This window comes from Gymnoscopelus microlampas, assembly GCF_963454915.1.
Source record: "Gymnoscopelus microlampas genome assembly, chromosome: 14".
NCBI classification, from domain to species: Eukaryota; Metazoa; Chordata; class Actinopteri; order Myctophiformes; family Myctophidae; genus Gymnoscopelus; species Gymnoscopelus microlampas.
Window position 1 is genome coordinate 2,806,300 of NC_139951.1, and position 23,881 is coordinate 2,830,180.

Sequence of the window (23,881 nt, forward strand, 5' to 3'; positions counted from 1 at the left end):
TTATACTTGTCACTAGTCAGTATTGTCTAAAATGTTGGCACGTCATTTCTATAAGAATCGTTTAGGAATCTTACATCTTATAGTTTCTTTCTCTAACATTGATTATGATAAGGCTTTCTTAAATAATACTTTCATTAACAGTAATGTAAGCAGTCGTTTCTGCTGACCCACTAAAATGACCTTTCTGTCATTTCTAATAACCTAACGTAGGTTTATTTAAACTTCAATCAGAGTTGTGTTGGTTTACAGTAATCTATTGACCAGATGATATTGCATTTCTTTCAGGTCTGTAGTCACTGATGATGTAATCAAACTGCTACCTGTTCACTTTGATTTGTCCACATTAACCACTTAAACCCAAAAGTACCCAATAGGTGTAATAACCATTTTGTTTAAAACATTTTAATTGTAATCTATCGACACCAAATCTCTTCTCCGAAAGTAGACGATCTTATAATACTAATCTAAAAAAAATAATAGCTCTATTCACTTTTAAAATCATTCTATTATTTTATCTACATACATTTTCATCAATACACACCCACTTTATCTATAATATTCTATATTTATATTCTATATATTAATATATATTGATATTTAAATATTGATTATGTTGTATTTATATTCTTTATTGTAGGATAAGGGTCTGTTTGGTTACAGTTGTACTTATACACTCTTGGAGTTAAATGAACACATTTTACAGTGAACTGTAACTTGATGCAAGGTGTTGTGAGCTTGCAGATCAGCTATTTTCGAAATTTTAAACTGTATGTCTGTGAAACATCTGTATAGTTAATGAACACATATTTTAGTAAATCAAATCAATAATAATACAAATATCCAGTATGTACTCTTATATGAACCAGTGATTTATTTACTTATAGATTAAACAGAACAGTGTACATTAATATACAGCATGGAACATAAAACGATAAAGTTGAGCTTGTACACATATTGCAATAATGCTGAAATGTTCATTTCAATGGAAGCTGATATGGTTGTAAATGCATCAAATATAACATGTTTAGATCAGAGCCAGACTGATATAGAATGTTTGAGTCTGATGGCATTTTAAGTCAAATTCACTGGTTCTTACTGAAAAATTAAAATATCAGCCTGATATATTGACTGGGTTTTAGTTTAGATTTTATTCTGCACGTAAAGCTGATTTATCTTTTATACTTACAACATATAGAATTATTGTACATCATAACATATATGTTCCATTTGTAATCAAAGCTCTTAGTAATCAACAGATACATCTTGATGAATTGAACACAGGAACACAATAAAAACAAGCCCACAGGGCTTTTTGTGTCATCCTTTTAGCATGATTGTGTAACTGTACATCTGTACTTTTTGCAAACTGTTAAATCAATCAAAAACATCAAGATGTAAAAGCGTAAAAAATAAACATGAATCTAAATGGATTTAGTCATTATTATTAAAATACATCAACCACTGTAGAAATATGTAAATGGAACAGTTATTACGTGTTCTTACAATGATCATGTATGATGGAGAAATAACATGAATAGAGATATAAAACAAATCAATGTTCTTGCAATGAGATGTAAGATTGTTTAAAAAAAATCAAAATGCGTGTGATTGACGTCTATTTCAACTCTGTTTTCAGCTTCATCCAGCTGAGTGCTTCTCACAGGGGAGGAGGGGCAGTCAGGGGTTAAATGTCTTGCTCATGGATCTGGGACCTTCTGCTTCCCAGGCTCTCTACCCATTAAACTATGACTACGTCTAATTTCATGAAACATCTTCATCTCTCACACTCATCTCATCAGCACCTGTCAGGGTGTCAGCTTCACTCATGGTGTCAACTCCTGAAGAGGACGCTGTCGTTCCAGGATGTCCCTTCAGCAGCCAATCAGAGACCTTCCTGTCAGGTGATCGGTAGTATGAACTTCCTGCTTCAGATGGTGTTCCACCACTCACTGCAACAGAAGACAACAGACAGCAAGACATTTACAATGAGAATAAAAACACACCTGTATGTGAAAACCCTGCAGCCCCGCCCACCATCTCTACATGTCTCTGTTCCTCACATATGAACCATGATGTCATTTTGACCTTTGACCTCTTCCACAAAAAAGTTCATCATCTCTTTAGTGCAGCCTACTGATCATTCCCTCTTAGTTTCATGACAATACATAAAGTTCATCATCTCTTTAGTGCAGCCTACTGATCATTCCCTCTTAGTTTCATGACAATACATAAAGTTCATCATCTCTTTAGTGCAGCCTACTGATCATTCCCTCTTAGTTTCATGACAATACATACACCCATCCAGTCTTATGTTATTTTCACACACACACACACACACACACACACACACACACACACACACACACACACACACACACACACACACACACACACACACACACACACACACACACACACACACACACACACAGTTACTCACAACTTGGAGGAATCTTGTCCATGCTGTGTCTTCTCCTGACACCTGGCAGGGTTGGTTCTTCTGGAACCTTCAATGCAAACTTCAACATCCTGTCTATCAGCTCCTCCTCTCTCTTCTTCCATTCTTCTTCTCGTCTGTTCCATTCTTCAGCAGTTGGCTTGTCTCCCGCCTTGAGGTGTCCTGTGTCTCTGACAGACCTGTCTTCTCTTGAATCTAAAGGCTCAAAGTGTCCTCTGTTCCTCGTCACCATGTCTTCTATTTTCCCGATCAGCTCTGTTACTTCTGAAATGTCCCTCTTGAGACCATGTTGAACATGGTACCTAAATCCACATTTCTCTAGGATCCGCCTCAGAGGTTCTCCTTCAGACTCTATGTACTCCTCAACACGTCTCCCTCCCAGCCAGTATCCCCATGTGAACAGAACCAGAGTGTGTCTCCAGACCCTGTCCCCCAGCAGCTCCATGTGTTCCTCCACTGATCTCCTGTCAGCTTCAGAGAAACTGGACCTGACATCAACAGTCACCAGGACAGCATGGGGTCCAGGAGAACACAGAGTCACACCGTGTAGAAGGACGTCTTTGATCTTCTGTGATGGAGGTGTAGTCGACCAGTCTGGACAGTTCACCACACTGACATTTCTGTCAGCAACTCGTCTCTGTTGTCTGACACATTCTGTCAGTTTAGTCTGGGTTTTAAACTCCTGCAATATGAGGTTTACTGTATGTTAGTCATAATAATAAAAACATCCATTGTATTATGTCCTCATTGGAGTTACTTTCTCAAGCTTGTCAGAAATGAACTCACTGAATGTATTTGTAATTATTCTCCATCACTTTGTCTAACAGTGCCACAGTAACACTACAAAAAAATAAAATTACAATAACTGTATGGAAAGGAGTTAAGGCCTTTGCAGACAGGGTGCGATTTTTCGCACGAAAAAAAACATACATAATCATTTTTATAAAGAACACAAGGTTCTCTATGACCTCATGCACACCGGCTCAAAATTTGTCGTGCGGCTAGTGGCTGCGGCAGTGCAGGTTTTTATTTTTTCAATCGAACCCAGTTCGATTTGTGTGTCTTTTCGCATGCGGTAAAAACGGATTGACCAATCAGCAAATGTCTGCAAAGGCCTTAATGGAACCTAACTAGAAAGGTGCACACAGTGGAGCATACTGTAAATGTCCACCAGGGGACGTGCTCTAATGAAAATATTGTATACAGTTACATTCTAAATACAGTCATGAAGGACTCAGCACCATGTGACACTTTATACTTTTACTCTTTGCTGCTGTAACATCCTGAACCTACTGTACCCCTGGATGATTATCCTATCATACTCTCTCTCTCTCTCTCTCTCTCTCTCTCTCTCTCTCTCTCTCTCTCTCTCTCTCTCTCTCTCTCTCTCTCTCTGCTTTGCTGATCATCATCACTCTAAACTGTAAAAGAGGATAAAGACTGAACCCTCGAGTCAAACAGAAGTAAAACAGACCTCAGTTGCACTGTACATGGTTACATGAAAGATACAGACATGATGAGAATCTGTTATAAAATGAACATGTGTGTATTGATCACTGACAGTTCATTGATCACATGATGTCTCAAACATTCATGACAGCAGATACTTTCATATTATCATCAGAAAACATTTATATTTGATCTCTTTACTGTTTACTTTGAGCTCATTCATTATAACATCACATTCATATCATATTACTCACCTTGTGTAGAGTTTCTGTAAACACAGTCTGCTGCAGAATGCGGTTTCCAGCTCTGTTCCTCTGAGCCTGCTTTCCACCAATCAACATCAGCCTAACATCTGCTAGACTCTGACGTTCTCCTGACACACACACACGCACGCACGCACGCACGCACGCACGCACGCACGCACGCACGCACGCACGCACACACACACACACACACACACACACTCTACGTTAGTGCACTGGAGTAAATTAACCCTAACATCCCTATTCTGGGGTAAACACTCAGCAAAAATAGCAAATTAAAAAACTTAAACTCATAATGCAACACCTTGCAACGCGTTGTGAGCTTGTAGATTGGCTATTTTCGGCGAAGATATTTTTTGGGAAAAGGAGCGGACCAAGTATAGACCCCTGGGGGATCCCAATCAATGAAGTATTTAGGGTTTAAGTGGTTAACACTTATTGACACTGAGCTATTTAACTCTTATTTTAACAAAGAAATATCACTTACCCTATCTTGAACACTGATTTAAATATTTAGTATTGGATTCATAGATTCATCTACATGAATTATTACATACTGTATAATAATAGATCAATTGTATAAATGTGTTGAAATTAAACACTGAATATGTCAATGTGTTTGTCATCAGATATGTTATAACATTAAAGTGTATTTGTACTGCAGCGTTTTATCATATAGAATCATCAATCATCATCATCACTGTCGGGTGTAAACCTTGTATGTCCAAAACCATTACTTTACAGGAAATGGAATAAAGAACCATGTGTTCCAATCGATACAATGTGGTTATTATTAGTTACAAGCTCTTTATAATACCTTCCATTTGTTCAATATGTATAAAACCCACACACACACTTAACCACTTTCACTTTACCTTTCAAATTGTTTAAAAAATAGCACAAATAGCAGATCTACAAGCTCACAACGTGTCACAATGCGACAAATTGTGATCTTGTAGATCTGCTATTTTTGCTATTTTTGCTACTTTTGCGTGACGTTGTTGTATGATGTAGTGAAGTAGGGTATTAACTTAAGAAAAGAAAAAAAAAACATTAAAAAGTTTAAAAATGGAGATACGAGGTTCCTGCCCGACAGAGACAATATATTAAATAAAATATTGATAATATACATTATTGCTTGATATAAAAATGTATTAGAAGAGACAGGCTAACACAATTAGACGCACACGCACACACACGCACACACACACACACACACACACACACACACACACACACACACACACACACACACACACACACACACACACACACACACACACACACACACACACACACACACACACACACTAATAGGTTTTATAAACATCACCTTCAAACAGGGCTTTCAGAGCAGTTCTTTGTCTGTGTGTCTTGGTCATGAATGTGTGGACATGTTCCTCTATGTTCCTCTTCCTCTCTGACATCTTCTCATCTCCATAATCTTCATAGTGTCCACCTGTGTTTCCTGAAACCATCTCCTCTATCTTCTCCAGAAGCTGTGTGACCTGAGAGTCATCTCTCTTCTGCTTGTTGAAGACATGATACCTGTTCCCACACTTGTCAACAAGCCAGCGGAGGTCTTCTCCTTCAGCCTCAATGTGCTGCTCAATGCTTCTGTCTCCCAGACAGTCTCCACAAGTGAACAATATACTAGTGTGACTCCACACTCTCTGTGACAGAAGTGACATGTGTTCCTCTACTGCTACTCTCATTGCTTTGGTGAATGCTATATGAAGAGGAACCGTCAGAAGAACAGCATGTGGTCCAGGACGACAGAGAGACACACTGTTCTGGATCTCCAGTTTGTCCATCTCTGAGGTGTCCTCTAGTGGACTATTGTAGTACCAGCCTGGTGAGTCCACCACTGTCACATGTCTCCCTGCTACTTCACCATGTTTCACCTCACACTGCACTGACCTCTGACCTGTCTGACTAACTTTAAAACCACTTCCTGTAAGAAAGGTGTTTCCTGCTGAACTCTTCCCAGAGTTCTCCCCTCCCAACAACACAATCCTGAGGTCCGTCAGTCCTGTCAGAGAAAACATGAATTACTTTTACACCTTTTTTATTTAAACACTGAAGAGATAATTCTCCGTTTCCATTGTGCTATTTTAACAACAAATAGTTTAAATGGCAGATCTAACAAGCTCACTATGTGATATGACACAGTGTGAGCTTGTAGATCTGCCATTTTCATTTTATTTTGAAAATGTGTTGTTGTATGTTTTTGTTTTTGTTTAGTTTTTTTGCGGGGGATTCGCCTATAATGATTGATTGATTGATTGATGTACTTTATTTAGTAAGACATGAGAACAACAGTACATGGAAGTACAAATTCACAATACAAGTTCTACTAAACTGGAAAGGGTAGGTTAAGACTTTGACAGGGGCCATTTTCGAATTGCAGCCTCCTGAAGGTGTATCTTTAGGGCAGTTTTGAAAGTGAGTAGGGTTTTACACTCCTTTTGGTAGGGCATTCCACATTTTTTTGTTGAATAGCATGAGAACGAGTTCATCCCCTTTGTTGAGCCAAATCTGAGTTGAACATGATCCGTTGAGCTGCCTCTGTTTCTAATGAAATGCTCAAAATACCCTTAATGTGGTAATGGAACAAAGCAACAATGTCCAGGTAATTATATGTTGTTCTTAATATCTAATAATCACATTGATACAAGTTAAATGAACAATAAGGTGTGTTCAGTAGAGTACATTGATGTATGCAGTGACTTTATTACCTAGAGTCAAGTAACAGTGGCACAATACAAAACGACATGTGTTTGTGTGTGTGTGTGTGTGTGTGTGTGTGTGTGTGTGTGCGTGCGTGCGTGCGTGCGTGCGTGCGTGCGTGCGTGCGTGCGTGTGTGTGTGGTTAATCTCACAAACCGACCGATCAGCTCCAACTTTCTTGTGAACACTGCCAGTAAGCCAAGGAAGTAACTCCATTTTCTCATATGTTTTAAATATTGTCGAGCATTGTGAGCTTGGAGATCCATTGTCAGCTTAGCCCCATTTGGAACCTCTCCCTCCACAGCGATGTGAGCTATTGTCAGCTGTTCTTATCAATGACCGACAAAACTCCTAACTCCACTTGAGCTGGATTTGAGTGAAGTGGTGATAGTATAATGTCACATGCAAGTATCTGACAATATATAAAGTAACTATACCAACTTTGATGAGGCAGCATTGCTTTGTTTTAAATATAAGGTTTTCTTAATTTCCTGAAAAGTTTATATATATATTTTTTTCATTTCCTGAAAAAAATGTGTTTTGGAGTTGGACAGCAGATATATGCTTTTTATAACTTACATTTTATAATGGAATTGAATTTGGGTTGGATAAGGCTGAATCTTTGGCCAAATATGGAGTCATATGTTATACATAATTATGTCCTAGAAATGTCATAGATGTGTCATAGATGTGTCATAGATATCTATAGAAATGTCATACATGTTATAGATAGACTGACCACATGAAGTCTGAGATCCACATGGGAGATACTCTGTTATTATACCCTGTCTTGTTTTCATAATGAATGATTTAGAATATATAAACCATTCATATTAACTAATATTACAGTGCAGTTTGGATGGGGTGTAATTCAATGATTAGCCACTTAATGATGTCCTATTTTATACTTTGTCACACAGCAGTGTCGTGCAAAAATAGTGAAAACAGCAGATCTACAAGCTCACAACGCGTCACACTGTGAGCTTGTAGATCTGCTACTTTCACTATTTTTTTGCGTGAACATCCCTACTATTCATTTTTTTAATATCAATTATGTTTGTATGAACAGTCAATCAAAGGCAGTGATTTGAACTGTAAGTGTTGGTTTTCACTGTGTGAGTCCTTCATAAGAGGAAGTTAAACAATATTGTATTTGACCAAATTATATTTGGATTGTTAGTATTGTGGATCTCATAAACCGGACATGTAGCCCCCTGATTGGCTAGTCCATCTCAGGGTGCCTATCCCATAGCCTGGAGTATCGATTGTCCTACAATTATTAATTCACAAAAACAACATAGTGTACTGTACACGTAGTTGTTATTGATGTAGCGGACATGGCGTAATTAGTATGGGAAATATTAATGATAATTATGAAAATATTAAAAATATTTTATGACAAATTAAAATATTAATTTTCACCAAAAATTAAGGAATTGCGCAAATTAAGGGATTCATTTGCACCTCAATACAACCATGAAAAGGGCTACGTAAGAATCTTGGACACAGTATGATGCATGGATTCTCGTTAGAAATTGATTGGAAATATATGAGTTGAAATCATTTGGAAAAGCACTTCCGTTTACATCAAAATAAAGTGTTTATTAAGATAAATCCTATGTAGATGATAATAAGACAACCAATGAAATGGGAAAAAGAACAATAGAGCAATAACTCAAAAGATGATGAAACTGGTTAAAATCTCAACAATATACAACAATAACAGATCTACAATCTGACTGATGAGGAGACAGGTCAGATTCAATAAGGTCAAATCAGGAAATGGCCACATTTTAATCTACTAAAGGAGAAAAAGGGATTAAAGTCATAAAGAAAAGAGAAAGATCAATGGTTAAAAATAGCTAATCTGCCCTCAAAACTACACTCAGTTGCGGCGGGAGTCCGCAGGAACCACGCAACGGACGGTGGTGCTGGCCCTCCCTCGGGAGGACACTATGACGACTGGACCCCAAACCCTCTCCTCCGGGGAGGAAGGGTTCAGTCTGACCACAGCCCACTGTCCAATGCACTCTTGCGCTGTAGGAGGCCATGTATCATGGCAACCTACAATGCAAACACAGTGAGGGAAGAGGCGAGGTTGGAAGAACTGGCACACTGTGCCGAGGAAAGGGGAGTGGAGATCCTGGCAGTCCAGGAGCATAGGAGAGTGCACACGGACCAGCCAATTAACTATCGCAGAGTGGGGGGGTGCACGTTCATCACCTCATCTGCATGGCGTAACGAGGCCCAGGCAGCAACAGGTGGCGTGGGACTCATGGTGAGCCCCCGAGCACGAAAGGCCCTCCGTAGGGTGCATCCACACACCAACAGGATCCTTAGTGCCGATTTCGAGGGAAACCCAATAACAACGGTCATGAGTGTGTACTCTCCCACCAACGTGGCACCGATTGAGGAAGTGGAAAGGTTCTACGACGACCTAAGAACAGCGATCCACCATGTGCCTGCTCACACCTTCCTAATAATCATGGGGGACTTCAATGCAAGACTTGGACCGGAAGACGCACCCTTCACGTACCACGACAATACCAACCGCAACGGAGAACATCTAGCTGCCCTCCTCACGGAGCATGACCTACTGGCCGCCAACACCCTGTTCCGTAAGAGAATGGGCAAGAGATGGACGTTCCAGGACCGAGCCACCAGTATGCGGCGTCAATTGGACTATATACTGGTAAGGAGGAAGTGGAGGAAGTCCATCTTGAACGCAGAGTCCTACAGCACATTCGACTCTGTAGGCTCAGACCATCGTATGGTTGGTACAAGGCTGCGCCTGAGCTTGAGGGTCCCAAAGAGCGCCCCAAGGCCCCGGCCCGACTGGGAGGCCTTTACGGGAAGCCCTGAACTTCTGATGGCCGAGGAGGGGGAGCCAACAACCTATGAGCAGTTCCCCTCTGCTAACAAAGAGGCAACCAGGAAATGGGTACCGACAAAGGGGAGACTTAGAAACTCCCCTAGATCTAGACACCCAGAAGTTGTCCGAGCGCGGGGGCAGGTGGCCGAGGCACGCAGAATCTATGAGAGAGAGGGGACCGCAGAGAGTCGGGAGGAGCTGAACAGTGCCAAACAACAGCTGTTCAGCACCTACGACAGGATCAAAGGGAAGGAGATGTTGGAGAAGGTGAAGAGGGTGGAGGCAGAACATGGTGAACAGAGATACAAGGAGTCATGGAAGGTCATAAACGAGATGACTGGGCGCAAGAGGGCGAGAGAGGGACAGTTGGCAGGCTGCAGCCCAGAAGAGAGAGTGACCTCCTGGTTCACCCACTTCCGGGATCTCCTGGGTACCCACCCAACAGGGGACAGAGATGAGGAAGAGATACCTGCAGTCCTCACAAATCTTGAAATTGGCGATGGCCCCTTTACAGCTACGGAGTTTGCCACAGTGAAGTCCACCCTGAAGCAAGGAAAAAGTCCCGGGCCGGACGGTATCCCCCCAGAAGTCCTTAAAAACTGCGATCTCGACAACATCATACTGGAGATCTGCAACCAGGCTCTGATAGATAACATCCGACATATAGTCTCTCTCTAACATCATCCCGGTTCCAAAATCTGGAGATCTGTCTAAGCCAGACAATTATCGTGGCATTAGCCTGACCTGTGTCATAGCAAAGATGTACAACCGCATGATACTAAACCGGATTAGGGACGCCATTGACCCACACCTGAGGGACAACCAAAATGGCTTCAGAAAGGGAAGGACCACCGTAGGCCAGATCCTGGCCTTAAGGAGGATCATCGAGGGGGTGAAGAAGAACAACTTGACAGCAGTGCTGTGTTTTATTGATTTCAAAAAGGCTTTTGATTCAATAGACAGAGGCATAATGCTGAAAATCCTCAAGGCTTACGGGGTCCCCCCGAATCTACTCCGGGCCATAGAGGCCATGTACAAGGGCACAAGAGCCAAGGTGGTAACCCCAGATGGCATCAGCGAGGAGTTCCAAATCCTAGCAGGGGTGCAGCAGGGAGACACTCTTAGCCCCCTTCCTCTTTGTCATAGCCCTGGACTACGCACTCAGGAAAGCCATCAACGGGCGGGAGCAGGAGCTTGGCTTCACATTACACCAAGGGTTAGGGTTAGTTAGGTAAGTCTAGAAGAAACCCTGCTATAGCCCTGGCAGACCTAGACTACGCAGATGACATCTGCCTGGTGTCAGACTGCGTGGAGCAGGCACAGGAACTCCTGAACAGAGTGGAGGTGGAATGTGCTAAGGTTGGCCTCAGACTGAATGCAAAGAAGACAGAGGTAATCACCTATAACATCAACATGGACCATCCGCCGATTACAACATCAGATGGCAAAGCTCTGCGAGAGGTCAATGACTTCAAATACCTGGGATCCTGGGTGAACTCCACAGAACAGGACGTTAAGGTCAGGAAGGCACTAGCGTGGAGGCACCTGAATGGTATGTCAAGAGTATGGTGCTCGAAGCTCCCTCGACAAATAAAGCTAAGCCTATTCCACGCCACTGTGGAATCTGTCCTCCTGTATGGCTGCGAAAGCTGGACCCTGACACCCACCCTGCAGAAGTCCCTGGATGGGTGCTACACCAGAATGCTACGAACTGTTCTGAATGTGGACCAGAACATCCACATTACCAACAAGGACCTGTACAGGCAACTGCCGAGGCTCAGCAAGAAGGTAGCAGTCAGGAGGATGAGACTGGCCGGCCACTGCCACAGACATCGGGAGCTCCCGGCCAGCAGACTGGTCCTGTGGGAACCAACGCGCGGGCATCGATCGCGAGGACGTTCCGATCTAACTTATGTGGACATCCTGAAGAAGGATGTGGGAGCTGAAAGCTCTTCGGAGCTGGCCGGGTGTATGGAGAATCGGAGGGATTGGAGACTCCGATGGAAGCTCGTCTGAGGACGACTGAGAGAGAGAGTTGCCAACCACATGTGGATGCATATGCTCGCCTGTCCATTGGGGGAGGAGAGATGAGCTGATTCCTTTGCCTCTGTGAGGAGAGACCATGAGGCTGTGGCTAGCAGGTTTAGCTAGCGTCTGGCTACTTCACTGCGTCACGCAGTCCTTCTCAGTCTCCACTCAACTAGGATTTAGGAGACAGTTTGTGGCCAATTGGGCCCACGTGTAGAGAGGGAGCAGTTGGTCGTAGGCATCTGGTAGCGGTTCAGCAGGGCATCTGGCTTTGGCTGGAGAGCTGGACGTAGGCCGGTGGCTTTTCTCGTGGGGGGGAAGGAGGACTCAGATCCACCCTTGTAGAAGAGAGAGCTGTCATGGGGCGACGTAGCTATCGTCAACCCCCGGGTCCTTTGGAAGCGTTGAACTGGGAGCCACCCAGCGTGTAGAGCGGGAGAGGGGACTTGGTCAACCCTGGATCATCAAGAAGCGGTCAAGAGAGAGAGAGAGACACACAGGGTTTCCCCATCTCATTTATAGGTAAGAAGGAGTCTTCCTCCTGGTCACACTGGAGGCCCTAACTATCTTGGGGCCCTTCTATTAATACCGTTGGCTGGATATTTGGAATCTCAATGAATTCAGAATTGTCTAGGTACTAGACATGAGGGCTTTATGTCAAGTGTAATTAACAAGAAAAGCATCACATTTAAAAGCACCAAAGTTCATATTATTGTTGTTGATGGATAATTTATAATCGATAGTTCATTAGATTATAATTATTGTATGATTATTGTATTGTATCACTTTGGATAATTGCATAAAGTATGATGTATTTGCTCAGAAGGGACAGTTCTGTAACTGCTAAGATAAGATGACCTTGCTCCCTGGCCTACTCTTTCTTACCCATGAAAGTTGTGGCTACAGTTTATCGATGATGCCTTAGTTAGAACAGACAACCTTGCCACCAAAATGAGCCTTTGCCCCTGTTCATGATGATATTATATTGTGGGGTGGGCTTAATAAGAGATAAACTGTCTGTTATAATGAGGAACATTTTGTATTACCAGTAGAGAATATTTTTGATGCCTGTACCACCTTGTCTCTCCTGTGCAAATAATCCAGTAAACCTGATTATTATTTAAGACTGACTCCGTGTTACTTCTTTTTACGGTAATCCTTTTTAAAAGCGTACCAACCTGGTTTTCCTAAGTTATCAGTTGTAGTCATAATACAGGACAGGGGGACAGGACAGAGAGAGGGGGGGGGGGACTTTTGCGATGAGCCCATGGCCAACCAGGTCCACTTGGTTATGAACTAAAAAACATAATAATTTGTTTTCTTTGTCCACACCTGGCATTATCACTACATTGACCTTGGCTTGATGACATTGTGCAAAAGAAATATGACACTCATCTGCCTAATGGTTTATGAGACAGACCAGACAGACAGACAGACAGACAGACAGACAGACGCATGAACCCCCCGGTCAAAAGTAATAAAGTACTCTTTCTTAAAGTAAAACAAAACATACCAATTTCTTTTGGAAGTCCAGCTGTTTGTTTCTGAGTGTCTGCCGTCCTTTGTTCTGCTCTTCTTCTGATAGTTCTCTCCATCTCCTTCAGTTCCTCTGAGACGTGTTCTTCTGTCTCATAGTGACAACCATTACCAGTCACCATCTGATCTACCTTATGCAACAGCTCTGTGACCTGACTACCATCTCCTCTGTCACTAATGTTAAGAACATGGAAGCGGCCTTCACATTTCTCTGTAAGATATCTTAATTCAGGGACAGATCTAATGAGATCAGGTCTCATGTTGTTTTTATCAGCTACAGTGAACACCACAATAGTGTGTTTCCACACTCTGTCACTGAGGAGAAATCTCACATGCTCCTCTGCTGACATCCCTGTTCCTATATATGGGAGGTCCAGTCTCATCACTAGGGCAAAGACATGGGGTCCTGGAGGACACAGATTCACACTCTGTTGGATTTCTAACTGGGTCAGTTTTGGGGTCAGATCTAGGGGATGATGAGACCTCCATCCTGGAGTGTCCACCACAGTGACCTGTCTCACTAACCCTTCCTCTTGTCTCATGACACTCTTAGATATTAATCTTTTAGTTTTAAAAACATCTCTGCCCAGGATGATGTTTCCTACTGAACTCTTTCCACTGGGTCTACCTCCATGTCTTCCCCCGATCAGAACAATTCTCAGTTCTGCCGGGCCGCTGCCCTTCCCTGGTTGGAAAAATACACATAATATTCATAAAGATCACAGATGTGACTAAACCAGTATCAGTTTGTTGGTTTCATGTGTTTCAATAGAACTAACCTCTGATGGAAGCTGAGGTTCCACTGGACATCCTGTCTACAGCTGTTGTTTGAACTGTAAAACAGTAGTATACAGTAAGTCACAATAAAACGCTATTATTGTTTTGTTGTCATTACTGTTCAGGGGCGGCACTAAATGATCTGGGGGCCCGTTTCAAGAGCTCATATGGGGCCCCCATATGCACCCCCCCCCCCCGCCCTTTTTTTTATTAAAAAATAATTTGTGGACTGAAGTTTCTTCTACAATCCACAACCACAATCACAATAATGATGCATTTTCGAACTAAATGAATTAGGCTATTTGCACTTCCACCATGGACAGACCTAAAACAAGTCACTCACATGATTCACTTGAGCTGAGCCCTGATTTAATCAGATCTAAATCCTCTTCTTGCATGAAATTCTTGGACGTTGGCCAGCCGGAGGTCAAAAAAGATAACAACACCCTGAGGTTGGGGGCCCGTTTCAATTGAAATGTTTCAATTGAAACGGGTGAAACATAGGAAAGGCCGCCACTGTTACTGTTATATCACACATTCGACAATAATTAACAGTGGTGGACCGAGTACTCATACTCCTGGTCAAATTTGTATCTTGAGTTAAAGTACTAGAATAGCCTACTTGCTTTTAAAAATACTTCTGTATTCAAAAGTAGAAATTACAAATGATATTTTCAGTGTAAATAATTACACATTTTCCCCAAAATGCAATGATTTACCAGAATCAATAGTGAAAATAGCGGATCTTCGAGTTCACGGCGCGTCGCCTGCTATTTGCTGTTCAGTATCCTATATTAAAATTGGCTTAAGGGAGGATATTCACATGAGAATGTGCTCTGTTGTCACATTGCTGTGGTTGTTATCATGTAGTCATTCAGACTAAAGTGCACTGAACAGAGATAAAGAGCATGGCTTCAGGATTGAATAAGTCATTGGGCCAACCTGAAGTGTTTTATCAGGGAACTTGAGGGAAATGTCTCCCCCTAGTGGCTGTGTGTGTGTGTGTGTGTGTGTGTGTGTGTGTGTGTGTGTGTGTGTGTGTGTGTGTGTGTGTGTGTGTGTGTGTGTGTGTGTGTGTGTGTGTGTGTGTGTGTGTGTGTGTGTGTGTGTGTGTGTGTGTGAACCAAGCTGACAGCTAATCTCACTCCCTTACTGTTAGTGGGGCAGCTTAAATCAATATTCCATCATAATCTTTCACTTGGTGATACAAGCACCAAATTTGGCACAAATGATGTCCAGGATATACTATTTAAGAAAAATACGATATCCAGCTGAAACTCCAAGATGGCCGCCAGTTTTCAAGATTCAAGATTTTATTACGTGACTCAAAATGAGCATTTTCGGAAGCTGTCTGATCACAGATATTGCATTAAGTTGAAGGGAAACATCCATGATCATTCATTGAAATGCTGTGGTCAAGCTCTATTGGTTTGTCATTTTTTATAAGAGTGATGTCAAAGCACAACCAGGGCACACTGGTGACATCACTGCTGTGAGACTCAGCATGGGGTTCAGTGGCGGCTTGTAGTGCACTAGCTGTAGTTGTAGTTTACTAACTGTTGTAGTGGTGTACTCGCTGTAGTTTGTACTGTAGTATACTTTAGTGTCCCAAATGCTAATAAGCCCCTGTATATATCTCAACTACAAGTTTAGTTAGTTGTAGTATTGTAGTTAGATAGAGCACCTGAATTGACATAATGTACCAGCGCGGGAGAGCCGAGCCAAGGGTTCAGTTACCTGGATGGCAGATGGCCTCTTTCAAACAAATGTCCTTGCAACCACGAAGAAGCTGACTCCAGCATTTTAACACATGCTCTCCATGCAGTCAAGCAACAAATGAAGTCTGTGTTGATTAAGGCATGCAACACAGATATTCTTGTTGTTGCAGTCAGTGCAGGCTTAGAAATTATTTGGGTATAATTTGGCCAGGGTCAGTCCTTTAGGTGATTGCCAATTCATGATATGGTAGTAATTGTTTGCCCAGAGAAGTCCAGTGGCATGCTGTCCTTCCACGCCAGTGGAAAAACAGTTGTGTCAGCTTTTCATGGTAAAGGCAAGAAAACTGCATGTCAGGTAACAGTGTGCAAACTGAAAGCCCTGCCAACTGTGGCCGGCAAAAAGATGGAGAGGTCTGGCAAGTTCTCTGGACAATCCTTCCACCTATTGTTCAGACTTGTGAGCAGTTGACAAAATGTGTCTAAAAGACTGAATCCCGAGGACGATGCAAATGCTATCACTTCATGCTTAAGTGTACACAGTTGTGTGCCTGCAAATGTGAGGACTAAAAGAAGAACCAAACTGTCACGGTTTGGTTCCATATGACCAAAGTGCAGCACAGTCCAGTCCAGTCCAGTACAGCATAATACAGTACAGTCCAGTACAGTACTACAGTCCAATACAGTACAGTCCAGTATAATACAGTCCAGTCCAGTTCCATACAGCACAGCACAGCACAGCACAGCACAGCACAGCACAGCACAGCACAGGACAGGACAGGATTTGTATCATCATAATATCCAATCATTTAGATTTTCTAAATGCAGAATTGGATATCTCATACTCAAAAACGTACATTTCAATGTATAGACCATCAAAATAGGATTATTCAATCAAAATATAGTTCAAACACTGTTTATAACCACTTTGAATGGCGGCCATCTTGAAACATGCGGCCATTTTGTTTTTTTCAAGTGGATAACGTACTTTTCTGAGAGAGTAGGTTCTGAAGCACTTGTGTACCAAATTTGGTGCTTGTATCACCAAGTGAAAGATCGTTTCAGCAATCTGCTCCACTATGTGGAGAAAATGCACAGTACCGTAAACACTAGCTGTGTTACTAGCTGTAAAAGATAACAAAACCCTGAGGTTGGGGGGCCGTTTCAATTGAAACGTTTCAATTGAAACGGGTGAAACATAGGAAAGGCTGCCACTGTTACTGTTATATCACACATTCGACAATAAATGTGAGGACTAAAAGAAGAACCAAACTGTCACGGTTTGGTTCCATATGACCAAAGTGCAGTCCAGTCCAGTCCAGTCCAGTCCAGTCCAGTCCAGTACAGCATAATACAGTACAGTCCAGTACAGTACTACAGTCCAATACAGTACAGTCCAGTATAATACAGTCCAGTCCAGTGCCATACAGCACAGCACAGCACAGCACAGCACAGCACAGCACAGGATTTGTATCATCATAATATCCAATCATTTAGATTTTCTAAATGCAGAATTGGATATCTCATACTCAAAAACGTACATTTCGATGTATAGACCATCAAAATAGGATTATTCAATCAAAATATAGTTCAAACACTGTTTATAACCACGGCCATCTTGAAACATGCGGCCATTTTGTTTTTTTCAAGTGGATAACGTACTTTTCTGAGAGAGTAGGTTCTGAAGCACTTGTGTGCCAAATTTGGTGCTTGTATCACCAAGTGAAAGATCGTTTCAGCAATCTGCTCCACCACTATGTGGAGAAAATGCACATTAAACATTAGCTGTGTCTTCAACACATTCCTATTTCAAGGATCTGACATAAGTAAATAGGGTTATCATAGTACCTGTGTATAGGGTACCTGTACCTGTGTACAAGGACTCTCCATCAGTACATACTGATGGCTTGGAAAGAGGAGAGCATACCCCAAAAGTGGAAGGACGCCAATATTGTCGCCAACTATAAAAACAAGGGTGACAAGTCCATCTGTGGTAACAGCAGGGGGATATCTCTGCTCTCTGTTGCTGGTAAGGTACTGGCCAAGGTGATGCTACAGAGGCTGATCAATAACATCACAGAGTCGATGCTACCTGAGTCACAGTGTGGGTTCAGGAAGAACAGGAGTACGGTCGATATGATCTTCACAACACGGCAACTTCAGGAGAAGTGCCGGGAACAACACAAGGACCTCTTTGTGGCCTTTATCGACCTCTCTAAGGCCTTCGATACTGTGAACAGGGAGCTGCTGTGGAGCGTGCTTGCCAAGTTTGGCTGCCCAGCCAAGTTTGTAAACCTGCTCCGCCAGTTCCACGATGGGATGATGGCCTGCATGACCATTGGAAGAGTCTGCATCTTTCCCTGTGCGCACGGGGGTAAGACAAGGGTGTGTACTAGCACCTGTGCCCTTTAACATCTTCCTCCTATGTGTCACCCAGCTTCTCCAGGAGGAGCTTGAGGATAGCAGTGGGGTGGCAGTGGACCTCAGACTGGACGGGAACCTCTTTAATATCAGGAGGCTACAGGCAAAAACCAAACTCTCCATGGAGAGGGTCCTCGAGCTGCAGTATGCAGATGACTGCGCTCTGGTGGCGCACTCTCCACACGAACTGCAGACCATCCTTGATGTGGCTGTCAGGGCCTACAGCAGGATGGGTCTGTCTGTCAACACTGCCAAGACAGAAGTGGTCTGCCAATGGAGCTCCAGTACCCCACACACCCTGCCTGTCTTCACCATCGACAACAAGCCACTAGCAATAACACCATCCTTCAAATACCTGGGCAGTATCCTTTCTGAGGACTGCAGCATCGACTGCGAAATTCAAAACAGGGTCAAGCAGGCGTCGGCTGCCTTTGGAAGGCTACGGCGCCGGGTCTTCCAGAACAACAACCTCCACCTGCACACAAAAGTTGCTGTCTACAATGCTGTCTGCATCACCACCCTCCTCTACAGCTGTGAAGCATGGACCACATACAGCCGTCACATCAAGACCCTGGAGCGCTTCCATATTGGATGCCTACAGCGCATCCTGGGCCACACCTGGCGTGATCGTGTCCCTCATACTGAGTTACTGGCGAAAACCAACTGCCGAAGTATCGAGGCCACTATTACCCAGCACCAACTGCGCTGGCTTGGACATGTGATCCGGATGCCTCAAGACCGACTGCCCCGCAGACTGCTGTATGGCCAGTTACACCACGGCCGACGCTTGGCAGAAGAAGTGCAAGATCAGGCCTGAGGATCTTGAGACTGCTGCTGCTGACCTTGACTCGTGGCGGCATCGCTGCCACGAAGGAACTCACAGGCTGGAGGAGGACAGGACTGCCAGAAGGCAACAACAGAGACACAGGAGGAACACACCCATGACTGCCATCACCACTACCGCCACTACAACCTACACATGCCCTACCTGCAATAGAACATGTGGTTCCAGGATAGGACTTTTTAGCCACCTGCGAACCCACCGCTAAGGACATAAGTGGACGTCATCATTGGATTCGATGGACAACCATAAGCAAGTAAGCAGGTAAGCAGTAAGTGTGTGTGTGTGTGTGTGTGTGTGTGTGTGTGTGTGTGTGTGTGTGTGTGTGTGTGTGTGTGTGTGTGTGTGTGTGTGTGTGTGTGTGTGTGTGTGTGTGTGTGTGTGTGTGTGTGCGTGCGTGTGCGTGTGTGTGTGTGTGTGTGTTTGGGCCTGCACTAGTAGTAATAATAATAGTTAAGGGTTAGCTTTAGATTCCATTTGATATTACATATTAGATAGCTGAATATATAATTAAATGGCAATTAATTCAATGGGCATTAATAAAAGTGTCCTTGTATTGAGGGAGGGGGGTGGACGTGGGTTTTTAATAATTAAGACAACCGGAAATGCCATTTACATAGTAGCTTTACATTTAAATAGAAAATATGTCAGTTGACAACCTTTGTTGGCCACAGTTTGTATTCTATGTCAGATTTCATTTGAATTTTGCAGATGGAATCACGGCCATGCTAATGTCCAGGTTGGACTACTACCAATCATTTCTTACTGCCCCCCCAATCAAAGCAGTCTAGAACTGACCCTGGTTGTTAGGGATTTACTGTGTAGTCGGCTCAAAAAACCATGCAGCCACAAGACAGAGTCCAAGACCAAATAAAATAGTAAACATTTCAAATAAAGTCAGATCAGGATTCAGTGTCCAACAGGTAAAGTGTCAGGTGCAGTAAAAGAGGATGTAAAATTAACAGAATGTTCCTGACCTGAATGGATTGCTAGTCAATAAAGTCTATCAGGGACTTTGCATGCTATTTCATTCTGATATCACTGCTACTATGAGGTAAAAAGTGTCACTTATTATGTAGCAGTGAATTAAAGGTTTTTAATTATTACAGGGACAGAGCTCTCAGCTCTGTACCTGTTTTGATATTGGCAGTATTCTGTCACTTCTTCTTCTTCTTCTTCTTCTTCTGCCACTTTTCGCAGTTCTGGCTGAACCGTGCTGTCGCTTTTTACGAAACTCGGCCATATGGTAGATGCTCATGAAAAACGATCAAAAAATAATTCTCACAATCTTTCGTCCAAAGGTGGCGCTATAGCACTCAATTGAAAATGCCAACTTTGAACAGGTACAACTCATGCCCTGTTTGACCTACAGCCATGAAACTTGGATACACATATGCGTCTCCTCATGCTGAACAACTTTCAGACTCTGACTTTTGACCTCTGACCTTTAGATCGCCCACCATTTTGAATTATATGAAAAACAGCCATTGGCTCCTAACTTCTGCATTTTTTCACTTATGGAAAATCCGCTCCCATCATTATGTCGGCAGAGGTCCAAAGTTCAAGTGTTAAACGTTTCGTGCAGATTGCTCCAAAATCCCAGGATTCCATAGATTTTAACTATTACAGTTTTATGAAAATTATTCATCTGCCCCTAACACATACATGCAAGACTCACATTTCTTTGAAACGTTGCAGTAATGTAGAGAGTCATTCCAAATATCACTGAAACCAATCTCACTCCAATTGGCCAAAGGGGGGCGCTTTTTTTGAAAATGCAAACTTTAAACAGGCAAAAGTCATGCCTCGTTTGGCCGAAAGTCGTGAAACTTGCTTACACTTGTGCCTTGACTCATGAGGAACACATCTATCGCTTTGACCAGTAAGCTCCGCCCTTAGATTGTCCGCAATTTTGAGCAGTTTGAAAAACACTTAAACCCAGGATTTTTCAGCTATTTGCGTGAAACTGTATCATCTGTGTGATCTCCTTTTTCACAGTTCCTTGTCTGCTGGTCCAATGGCGTCTCCCTTAAATGAGTGCCTCACAATCTCAAGGTCGTCAGTTCAAGCCTCACTTGCAGACTTCATTTAAGTTGAATTGCAAACAACATGACTGTATCAATGAATACATGTGCAAATGGTAAAGATAACCTGAAATGCATATTTGAGAGTACGTTTTTCAACGTATGACATACTTCATTCTGAAAATAGCCGATCTACAATCTCAATCTATTCCGTTTCCATGGCGCTCTCTCTCTCTCTCTCTCTCTCTCTCTCTCTCTCTTTCTCTCATCAAACTATTCCGTTTCCATGTCTCTCTCTCTCTCTCTCTCTCTCTCTCTCTCTCTCTCTCTCTCTCTCTCTCTCTCTCTCTCTCTCTCTCTCTCTCTCTCCCATGATGGCTGTGTTGTGTAGTCAAATGGAGCCACTCTCTCTCTCTCTCTCTCTCTCTCTCTCTCTCTCTCTCTCTCTCTCTCTCTCTCTCTCTCTCTCCCATGATGGCTGTGTTGTGTAGTCAAATGGAGCCACTAGTAAGCTGTCAAACACACAAACTCTCTCTCTCTCTCTCTCTCTCTCTCTCTCTCTCTCTCTCTCTCTCTCTCTCTCTCTCTCTCTCTCTCTCTCTCTCTCTCTCTCTCTCTCTCTCTCTCTCTCTCTCTAGTTTCCATGTCTGGCCCTGTATTATCGCTGCTTGCAGCTATATTTTAAATTTGTTTTCTTACTCTGGCCCTACTTTTAAATGATTTGGTAAATTGGGTGGGTGTAAATTTGTTTTGGAATTAGTCGATTCGATCGCCTCCCAGATGCATCACGTCTGGAGGTATAATCATGCCCTGAATACAGGCTAATAATATTATTCTATATGTGTGAAAACATTATTCCAGTGGTCCATGGAGATGTACATAAACTCTACCTCTGATACCACATGGCTGTTGTGTTGATGTTGTAGCAAAACTTACATATAACTAACAATTAAATCAAGGAGGGTGAACACAAGATGTGATGAGACATTCATTAAATTTAAAAGAGATCCCTAGAGATGTCCACACAACCAGCATGCAAGGTAAGGGTGTCATAATATATCGTGCAACAATATACCAAGATATTAAAATGTGACAATCGTTGAGACAAAAGACTATGTCACAATATGTATTTATTTATGTATTTATGATGATAAAAGTGGATATGGTTAGTGATATGAAATTAGAGCTCACCATAAACACAGTAAGTATTGTATAGATAACATCACTGGTTGTCTTCCAGTGCGGGAACCCCCAGGGGGGTTCCCACATGATTTTTTGGGGGTCCCCAGATGACAGTAAGTGGCAATTTAAACACTTTTTTTTGTGGAACAGAGTGAAACTAAATGTAATGCCTCAATTCCAAGTAGGCCTACTAGTTAGGATGGGGGGATCCCCAGTTCAAATATGATTATTTTGGGGGGTCACAGGCCTGAATACAGTGTATAAACAGATATCATTCATTTTCTACCAAAATATTTAGGGTTAGGGTCACTTTCGTCTCCTTCCATGTTACATCAGCTCTAGAAGATTACTTCTAACGATGCAATATGAATGTCAACTGTAAATGTAAAAATAAGTACATAAACCATACACATAATAAAACTGTTACAGTATGTGATAGTCATTAGTCAGAGCACATTCCTCACTGTCTGTCATTTACTCCACATCCATGGAAACATAAACGTGCTGGAATGTAATCACTGTACAGATCACTCTGAAACCATTTAACCACATCTACCACCAGGTGTGACTTAACCCATTAAGACCTGAGGCCCATTCTACAAATGCTTTCTAAATCATTGGTTCTCAAACTTTTACATGCCAAGCACCCCCCCCCATCTGAAAAGGTTTTCTGCCAGGGACACCCAGAGGACCAGATCTTTCAAATGTTCAAAAATACTAGCAGATGTACAAGCTCACAGCGTGGCACGAAGTGACGTGCTGTGAGCTCGTAAAATATCTGCTATTTTTGAGAACCACAGTTCTAAATCCTAAGATGTCAGGTTGCTATATATATCTATATTGCTAAAATCTGAAATGACACAAATGCTTTCCCGGTTTTAATGGGTAAAAACCAGGTGTTTCCCTGTTTCACCCAGGGACCATGTCACTCACAGTGATGCACGTTCCTGTCGACTCGCATTGGTTCATCTCGTCAAGCTAATCTCAGAAGTTAAGCTACAGTAGCTACGTTGAATCATGTCCAAGCTTTGAACCAAAATATGTTTCAATATTCAAGTGCTATAATTTTGTTATATTATTTGAAATAAATAACATATCCCTCACTCAGGCGCACTGTATCTGGTAATTTGCACGCACGCGCGCACGCACCCACACACACACACACACACACACACACACACACACACACACACACACACACACACACACACACACACACACACACACACACACACACAGCAAGCACCGTTTCCATATCCTCTCTACAGACCCAGAACAACCTGCAAAGTGAACTGATCCCAGTCCAGTCTATATTGTTCAGAAGCACACACTGCCACACCCATCCCAGTGAAACACCTGATATATGATCTGTTTTCACAAACTGCTTCCAATAGGCTGCATTTGTATTTAATGAAGATATTTTAAAAGCATCATCTTATACTAGTATAAAGTACAGTCATATCATACAGTTGTACAATGTAACACCATCAAACATGTGTTTTTTCCTGTTACAGTCCTTACCTGTCAATGAGTCTTGTTTGTCTACGGATGTTGTCAGTAGAATGAGCTTTACGTTGTTTTGTAG

General features: G+C 42.5%; 1 protein-coding gene across 1 annotated transcript; it reads right to left on the reverse strand.

The window, feature by feature from the left end:
* Positions 1-951: 951 nt before the first annotated feature.
* On the reverse strand, positions 952-23,875 carry LOC311060884 (GTPase IMAP family member 8-like). Its single transcript, XM_084079252.1, has 7 exons — positions 23,818-23,875; positions 14,116-14,169; positions 13,314-14,021; positions 5,504-6,202; positions 4,162-4,280; positions 2,441-3,140; positions 952-1,949 (listed from the first exon to the last, which is right to left on the reverse strand). The coding sequence occupies exons 2-7, from the start codon at positions 14,144-14,146 to the stop codon at positions 1,762-1,764; spliced, it is 2,445 nt and encodes an 814-aa protein (XP_083935378.1). The 5' UTR covers positions 14,147-14,169; positions 23,818-23,875; the 3' UTR covers positions 952-1,761.
* Positions 23,876-23,881: the final 6 nt, after the last annotated feature.

Excerpts from the sequence above, each read along its gene's own strand:
- LOC311060884 (XM_084079252.1), bottom strand. The coding sequence starts at position 14,146 with ATGTCCAGTGGAACCTCAGCTTCCATCAGAG. Across the intron at positions 4,281-5,503 it reads TCTGAAAGCCCTGTTTGAAG|GAGAACGTCAGAGTCTAGCA; the intron begins GTGATGTTTATA and ends TGTGTGTGTCAG. Across the intron at positions 3,141-4,161 it reads TTACAGAAACTCTACACAAG|GAGTTTAAAACCCAGACTAA; the intron begins GTGAGTAATATG and ends CTCATATTGCAG.